At 53.1% G+C, this 8774-nt stretch overlaps 2 protein-coding genes across 2 annotated transcripts; one reads left to right on the top strand and one right to left on the bottom strand.

Annotated features, from left to right (window-relative positions):
- Window positions 1-2374: 2374 nt before the first annotated feature.
- On the bottom strand, window positions 2375-4357 carry DICSQDRAFT_129723 (uncharacterized protein; the record flags this gene model as incomplete). The annotated part of the gene is made up of 4 exons (XM_007370155.1): window positions 2375-2604; window positions 2671-3474; window positions 3534-3654; window positions 4220-4357. 4 exons carry the CDS (start codon window positions 4355-4357, stop codon window positions 2375-2377), a joined length of 1293 nt encoding a protein of 430 aa, XP_007370217.1.
- A 3452-nt stretch (window positions 4358-7809) lies between these two features.
- DICSQDRAFT_140719 (uncharacterized protein) lies at window positions 7810-8330 on the top strand. Its single transcript, XM_007370154.1, has 2 exons — window positions 7810-8152; window positions 8256-8330. Exon 1 carries the CDS (start codon window positions 7970-7972, stop codon window positions 8126-8128), a length of 159 nt encoding a protein of 52 aa, XP_007370216.1. The 5' UTR covers window positions 7810-7969; the 3' UTR covers window positions 8129-8152; window positions 8256-8330.
- The last annotated feature ends 444 nt before the right edge of the window (window positions 8331-8774 follow it).

The following is an 8774-nucleotide window of genomic DNA, read 5'->3' as shown; positions in this document are numbered from 1 at the left end:
GATAATGTAAATCGAGCGTGGCTAATGCTGTATTCAGACCCTCAACAACATCTCAGTTGCCATGACTAACGAAGTACTGAACGATCAGCTGTCACGGTGGCAACCAACAGTAGGCCGCTGGGCAACTGTTCCTCCGACTCAGACTCCTCTTGCTGGCTAAAAACTGCAGCTCGTTTGTCATATACAGCTAGTTCTCTCGTCGGCCTTCATATCCAAGTCGAGTTCCGTTCCCTATGAGTTGATTTTTGATCTATCCGTCGGCAAGCTCTTTGTCGGTTCGCAGCTCAGATATGGCGTATTATGGGGTAGTAGGTCATTTAAATTCAAGGACAGGGATGAGTATGCAATAGTCTCATCAGCCCTTATTGTACCTCCTCGCGGCCACGATGCGTTTGGCCTATCCCAGAGCCATGGCCTGCCGTCAGACGCACACTCGGACGTGCCGGAGATATCACGTGCTAACTTTTGACCGGCGGTCATGACCGGGTCACACAGTGACCGGTCATCCGTCGTCTAAAAGTCATGACCGTTGACTTGACCCGTAACAACGCTGTTATGGTGTGCTGTTTGTTTGCGAGCATTTCGGCGGAGTAGAGCCGCAGGTCCACAGGGCTAGTAACATTGCTCGGCGCGATAAATTGTCTTGTTGAATTTCCGTCGACGCTGCATTCCGATACCTGCGCGACGCCTCTTGGCCCTGGCGGGAACACGACACCAAAGACTGATATTGCGGTACCTGCGGCAGACTCTGAGTATTCCTGCGGGAGTTAACCTCAGTATGCCGTCCGAAACGCACCCGTGAACGAATAGGTAGCTCTGGATCCTGTCGTGTTCGAAATGGCGTAGGTGGTCGTGCTGTTGGGGCTCAAATGCTCCCAGAAGCCAACATATTGGATCGCTGGGTCATTGCTCTGAACGATGAGGGTGGCAGCCCGTAGCTTGATGGGACGGCATACTGCGAGGAGTATGAGCACCAGCTGCGAGTGCAGCCGTGAGGACATGGGACATGCGCCTTCGGGAGCGGGGGCGGGCGGGGAGAGACGTGACCATGAGCTCGTGAGAGCGCACCTGCACATCTACAGGACGAGATGGAAGACACGGGCGCTAGTCTGTAGTAATGCGCACTTTCGAAGCTGGCGAGTTGCACGAGATCATGCTGTCGAAGCGACATACAGGCACATATGTTCAGCGAGTGATTCCATCTTCTGCCTCCGCACCAATGATGGCGTGTTCTCCGGTGTTAGCAAGGTTCGTCAATTGCGATGGGCCTCGTCCAAGACCTACTGTTCGTGCTGTCAGATGACGTAATCAAGCAATTCTCGATCTGCGTGTGAGGTGTTGCACGCTGTCTTGTAGCTTCCGAGACAAGGCTGGCTGGCAGATGGTTCGATGTACTGCATTCCATGCCTCCGCGGCAATCCCCCGAGATGGGCGCCATACGCAGCTGGCCTCCTCAAACCTTAACGGTACTGCCTGTTTCCATTATCTGCTACTTCGTCTCTGCTCACAAATGCCAGGCTGCCACTCTTCGGATCTGTCCTCTTGGGACAGTGCGAATGCCACTCTATATCCATCCATCTTTGAACCTCCGAGTCCAGAGCGGCGACCATGCCTTCCGTCCCAGCCGAGTGTTGCCCTCCTATAACTTCCTTGCCGTTGCTACGGCTGAACGTTGCAGTGAAGCAAGTCAGAGCTATAGCGATCGATGGAAGTGGTGGCTTGCAAAGGTCCTAGAACGCTGAAAATGCGATGCTTATTGATGTAGCATTGGTTTTCAAAACGAGGTCGTTGCCGCCCTTATCGCGAGGTCAGCTCAGTAGTGTAAGGCCTGTATGAGCACAAGGGATCAATCCCACTGGCGTAGAACGGCATCGCCCATATTGCAACTCGAACATGAACCTCGTGCGAAGAGTACATGTGATTATCGATTTTGGGGAGGGTCCGTGTCCCTAACAGGCTGTGTAGGACACGACAACAAGAAGGAATGTCAGAAGCGATCGAAGCCGTCACAAACAGAGCCCGAGTCCGTTCATCATCTCAACTGTCCAATTCAGCTTCATATCTCGACGCCCCTCAGCTCGCCTCTTCGAAGTCTGTCCAGCTACTTCGATCTTGACATGCGTTCGTGCCCTACATTCATTCTAGGGTCCACTGGGATCTGACTGCGTCTCTCCTCAGGGTTTATCGGAATATCCTGTGATCATACAGGTTCATCAGCAATCTGAACGACTCAAGAGACGCAAGAATGAAACCACCTTACGAGGCAGGAATGCGGTCATCGTTCGGCACCTATAGCCAAACCCAAGTCGCGGAGTGATTCACTCTACGGATTCTACTCCATGGACAGGGCCTTCAATCTGACCAGCAGCGTAGTTCAGAAACACGGTGTGTTGTGCATGGATGCCTGTTGCTCCTGGGACAACCCTGGAGGCGTGGGCGTGGCGTGGGGAAGAGGGCGCTTCTCTGCATCGGAAGCGAAGGATGCGTAGCTGGATGGCCGCTTGTACTCGGCGAGGGCATCACTGTACAGCGTGACTTCGCTCTCCCGCGCCCTCATATTCTGACTTGAGAGCTCAACATCTGACGATGAAGCCACCGTCGGATCTATGAAGGAAATTGCGTCACATGTCGATTTGGTTCGAAGAATTTATGTGATGCATGCAGACGTACCAAAGTCCAGGTGTGAAATCCCATACAAGAATCTAACACGATTGCAACGGCGCCACCACCACCATGTCCCAAAAAGCATCATGAAGAAGGCGATCACCCCTACTGCCACTCCAGCAATAGCTCCTTTGGAGAGCCCGCTAATGGGCGATGTTTCCTTGAGCCCGCTAGTGCCCGATGTTTCCTTGACCACGATGGTTGTCGGTTGAACAGTAATAGTTGTAGCCATCCCGTCAATAGTGCTGATCGTAGTATACCCAGAGACGATGGTAAGCCCACCGCTTTTTGCGCCAAGGGAAGGTGCAATTACTGATGTGTGAACGATGGGGCTGGTGACGCTGCTCATCAAAGTAGATGCGTGTGTGACGTCTGCCTGCGATTGGGTAAGTGTTCCCGGAGTCAAAGAGGACGCGACTGAGGATGAGGTTGTGGCAGTTGATGTACTCTGCGGAGCCTTTCCTGACGGTGTCGGTAAAGGAAGAGGGAGAGTAACGGTGGTGGTCATGGAGAAGTGAGTAGATGTACTGGAAGCCGATGACGGAACCGTTGTTTGAGTCTGTCGAGATGCTGTTGATGGCCCACCAAAGACCACGATGGAGTCCAATATGAGTTGTTGACCGCTATTTGTGATGAAAAGCGTATGCTGTGTGGGACTCAGACTCAATTGGGAGGTACCCCAGAGTGCTCCAGAAGGGTTTTGCTGTGGGTTGCATGTGTCGCCGCCATGATGCTGACCATCCGTATCAATGCCGAACAAGGCATTGCCACTCGAATCCTGCCTATTCACAAACACCTGGATAGCTGTTCCTGTCCGGAGTGTCAACATATTGCTGAACGAGTGCTCAATTTTGGCATATACATCGTACCAGTAAACATGTATGTCGCCGAGTCACCCTGATGCAGAGTTTCTGGAGATCCCCCTTGAAGCTGGAGCTTTTCTCCGGCATCAGAAGGCAGCGATGGCGAGCAAGTCATGAATATGGCGAACTGGAGTTGAGGGATGGATTTCGACGCCCGTGAGCAATAGACCCACGCTTTATCTTGCTTTCGTATTGGCACCGGGATGGACGGTAGTAACATCAGGAGAAAGCAATGGAAGACGGCTTATTCGCCCTCGAGACACGACCATCGTTCACTGTACGCATTGTGCCTGCCTTGTGCTCTCACGGTACAGCGAACATAGACTGCACCGTCGTCCGGCGATGATTGAACTCAGATCCGGATCTCTTAGCGTCTAGATAAATTTGTTAATTTAGAACAATCAATAGTTGCGCAGTTACTATCACCAATCATGTCGGTGGAAAACCCTGATTCATAGAAGCTATCCGGAACTTGTGAGGTCTGACGTGCGAGTATGATATGCACGGTCACTCAGAGCCTTCCGCAGGAAGATCCTGCCCCAGTACCTGCTATGGCTAAAATCACATTGACCATACTAAGATGAACAGAGCCTACCTCTTCTTGCAAGCAGGGGCAGAACAAATTCAATGCAGGGTCTGGCTGAGCACGGAAGACATGGGGCTGTTTCTCTCAGGCGGCGGCAAGGACGCACCGAGAAGTGGGGACAGGGTAATAGCTCGATAACATGACATAGTGGCGATGCGCGTGAGACTGCTTTTGCGCGTAATTCCTCGTTGATCCTTCCTTCTTGCTTCTGTTGGTGCCGTCCGATCTTATGCTCGAGGGTCATGGTAACATGCTATGTCCAATCTTGTCAGCCCCTTCTGCTCAATTAAATATAATGTTGGGGGAGACACTCCTAATGTACGCGATAATCTGACTACATCACGAGGGTTGATATATCATGACCAAAGAAATAGGCCAGTCACAAGGCATACTGCGGCGGCTGCGACAACTTCGCAGCCTTCGGAGGGAAGTCAACGCGTAGTTCGTCTTAACTCGCGGTTCTTACATCGTACCGTGGTGGAATTGTACTATGACCGAAGGATGCAGCGCAGGTAGCCAGGCAACCACCGCTCATAATCCATTGTATGGATGTTGTGGCAACCCGCAAGGACTGGGAACGACCCAGTGCAGGTCATCGAACCAGTTTGCAACAGACCCATACCGGTCCGCACAAGCTTCGAGCATGAATATGTGGTCGTTCACGATGTTTGTCTCAGCACAAGACGAGATAGCATCTGTTCTGTCTGATATGTCATCGTAAAGCCTTGATGTACGGGTTCACCATATCAACAACACACTCGAGCATGTCGATAGTCAAGAGAAGATGTTATGCGACTGGTAAGAAGGGAGCTACTATTTCAGGCTATGATCTCCGCTCGAATGGAACGAGGGATGGAAAGGCCATTGCGCGGCATATACTCTGAGAGTCCGACAAACATGCCTCTACTGAGGTGGCCTGACCTGCTCTCGACCCCATCCACATGACCCTGTCAGGTAGCCTGTGAAGGGTGTAAAGGGAGAATAAGCCTGTGACGGTCCCCCCTACCGCTTCCTGAAGCCAGGGATAACTTGCATACCTCAGGAGTTGGGGAAGGACAGTCGTGCTCCCCGGTGTTCCCGAGTGTTCAGTATCTGTACATGGGAAGGTTGGCAACCTGCTGTCTTTGAATATGATAGAGGCAACATACGAGGGAGAGCGAGAGAAACTGGTCGTCATGATCAGGAACGGTTCATGACGTGTAGTGTTCGAGCTGACCAGAATCTTCGGATGTCGGACCTCTGCAGAGGGGAAGGGCAGATAACACTATCGTTCCGTCTCACCCAGGAGAGACAAGAATGCGCTCAGTGCCTTTATGACTCGGTTCCCGTGCAGACCGGCCCCGTGCCAGACTGCGCTGTGGCGCGCGTATTGACGCTTCCGCGGTGCCAATTGGAAGGAGAACCTGATTCTCGAAGACCGAAATCCTGTTGGGACATCGCCATATCTTGCAGCGTCGCGGGGGCTTCTCAGGGCTCTCACTCGGCTGAGGCAGAAGGGATATCAGATCCCGGTATCGACTGTGGTTCGCCAGACACGACCGTTACGAGTCTGCTCGGATCACTTGTAACTGGCTCAATTGCGATGAACGATGAGAGATGGTTCAACAAAGAGGCTGGTTGAGGCGACATACCAGCAACAAGGTGAGACCTCAGATCGACACTCGCCGTACCCGCCTCCAGTGTCTCCTAAGACGAGTTCAGCACCAGCCCACTGAGTAGAGCCTACGACGGACCTCCGAAGACCTGCCTGGCCTACTTCTGAGGAACTGGATCTTGCCGTCCAACCAGTGAAGAAGGCAACCAACCACTAGGAGTGCTATCGCAGCCCCCACTGTCGGAAGCGACCATCAGATATCGCAAGGCGAGGAATCGAATAATGGCCAGCACATACCCACGTACACTACCATGAAGACGCCACTTAGCGAAGCGGGTAACAGCATCTTCGATGATAGGAAAGCAAGGCAACAGGATGACTGCAGAAGGTTGTGACGTAGAGCGTGGACTATTCGCGACATCGGTGTCTGTCTCCCCCAATAAATACCGAAGATGGCGTCCGGCGAAACAGGAGAGCAATACGGGTGTCCATGCTCATGAGAGGACGGCGAACTGCTTTAGACAGGTTCCCTTGATGCATGAGTCAGGTCTTGGGAAACGTTGCAGATACATCATCCTCTGCGGCCGCCCAGCAGTCCAAAAGAGAAGATGCGAAGTTCTACGCGCACGCTCATTGGTCGGCTACCAAGCCGAGCCGATGGAGGGCGCATACAAGGACCGGTCTTCGCGATGTGGATGAAGAAGCCCGCTGACAAGTCAATAGTCGCGCCCACAGCTCGACAGATGGGGCGCCTTACGCACTGCTTCTGTGTCCGAGTCCGACGGAATTCTGTCAGCGCAGCCCGATGTGTGCCTGTGGGGGCCCGCAAGTGCATAGCGCCTTCGGCAATGAGCAGCCGCTGAGATGTATCATTCTGCTTGGCGATCGATAGCCCACAAGAATGTGAAGCTTGTAGGACACTCATCTCCGCTGGTATGATACAGAGACGTGAAATTCAGGAGAATGCGGTGAGCATCGGATAGAAGCAAAACGTACACACACGTCGTTCCAGACGTGCTCCTGCAAGCCTTCTGAAAACATATGTATGTCCTACGGGATCTTCGGGACAGCCGTCGAAGGAGTAGATATGTGCTGCGTAACCCGCAGGAAATCAGCGGCACATGACTGCGAGTGGATGTATGCATCGACTTTCGAGCAGCTCACCTAGAGCGATGCTTAGCAGCAGATTCGCAGAGTGGGTCAGGAGCTAGACAGTGCGCTCAATAAGAGGATAGGTCTGACCCTGGGGAGCCGAGAAGATCCGTCAGCAAACGTCGATCATATGTATCAATCCACACATTGTATGTGGAAGAGGAGCCATATGAAGCGTTGAACCGTCACATAGACTACTCTTTGGGAAGAATCGACCGCAAAGTGGGAGTAGCCATGGCGGACGCCCCACCCAAGACCACCAACAGCTGTCCCATCTGTCAATGCAGGCATCGGGTCCTCATATACTCCGCACTTACTACAAGAGATAAATTCCGCACCACCGCCAGCATGCGCTCGAGAGACATGGAGGCACCGGGTTCCATGGTCGAAGCCCGCACAACGCTTCCTCAGATTTACGTGGACGACAGCGACCCGGGAATACAGTACCACGGGTCGTGGATTCATAGCCCAATCAGTGACCCTGAAAACTTCAATTATGCCGGTTCAGTGACTTTCTCGAACACCTCAGGTGACACAGCGACCTACACATTCACAGGTATGTGACCAACAAATACTTTCACTACCACAATAATCCTCTCGAATGTGCGTGCAACTAGGAACGCAGATAGGGGTCTTCGGCGCATTCGAAATCGCAGGAACATTCGACATACACTCGAGCTATAGCATTGATGGAGAGTCAGTCGCGAACTTCACCCCTGCCAGTACAGTGGTGAAGCCCGCATACCGCCAGAAATTCTTCGCGCCTCCCACATTGGCGGACGGAGAGCATACACTCGTCATCACTAATCTTGGTCAGGAAATGTGGTTTGACTACGTCTTGGTCACATTGACCTCTTCGACAATGTCTTCCACGATATCCGTGGCTTCGGAGCTATCACAGGCCCCACCTTCAGCTTCGAGCACGACACAGGCCGCGTCGCCCCCAAACATGCAAGCGACGACGAGCTTCGCTGGTAGTCCGCCGCCAGATACTCATCTATCCACAATGTATCGAAGCTTGCCAGGCGCATCCTCGTCGCAACCGAGCACGACGTCATCTATCTCGAACATAGCTTCTACACTCACCTCCTCATTGACCACGGCATCTCTATGGAGCCGCCTGCATCCTCCGGATTCGACACCATAGGCGCGACGCAGTCGCAGAGCTCCGGTATCCTGTCGAGTGTCGGCGGCCCAACTAGTGCCACAGCGCGGTCTCATCCTTCGGCGCTGGCAGCGGGCGCAATCGCGGGGGGATTGCTGTACTAGCCGTCATCCTGATGCTTGTATGGACTAGGGGTAGACGGCGCCCCGGCAAGCAAGGTCGTAAAGCGGTTCATGTCATACCTTTCGGTGAGCTGGGACATGCATTATATCTCCGAGTAATGGCACTCACCTCATAATGTATAGACCCCGGACTGACAGCGCTGGCCTCCGAGTCGTCGGATAAGCCATCCTTGGATACGATAACTTCCGGGACTCGACGGCCACATCGCTCTCATCTCAACCTACGCCCGCATATTCGTCGGTGGACGAGATACACGGTCTGAACCAACGAGATGCACTGCATAAGATTAGAACCGACCTCGAGGTGATAGGCTCACGCACCAGAATGACGGGCGTCGAACCGCTCGGGTCACCCTCAGCCGTTTCTGTTGGAGTTTGCCGTCCGGCCATCGCCGAGTGACCAAATACATACAAATAGCACATCGGTACTGCCAGCTCATCATGTACCTACCTGCTCTTTAGTCCGTATGGCGACGAGCCTCTTCGGTTTGTGTTTGAGGCCTGGGTGGGGCTTTGTTCTGTCTGGGCCTGGAGAGCCCTGAGTGCCAGTTTGGTGCCCTAAACCTCTTGTCTATGTGTCTATGTCTCTCTCTCTCTCGCTCTTCCTTAACTCTATCATTCGCTCTCT

Source organism: Dichomitus squalens (assembly GCF_000275845.1).
Source record: "Dichomitus squalens LYAD-421 SS1 unplaced genomic scaffold DICSQscaffold_62, whole genome shotgun sequence".
Classification (NCBI taxonomy): domain Eukaryota; kingdom Fungi; phylum Basidiomycota; class Agaricomycetes; order Polyporales; family Polyporaceae; genus Dichomitus; species Dichomitus squalens.
Note: the sequence above shows the minus strand (reverse complement) of the source record. Positions and strands in the feature narration are given on the sequence as shown.

Excerpts from the sequence above, each read along its gene's own strand:
- DICSQDRAFT_140719 (XM_007370154.1), top strand. The coding sequence starts at position 7,970 with ATGGAGCCGCCTGCATCCTCCGGATTCGACACCATAGGCGCGACGCAG.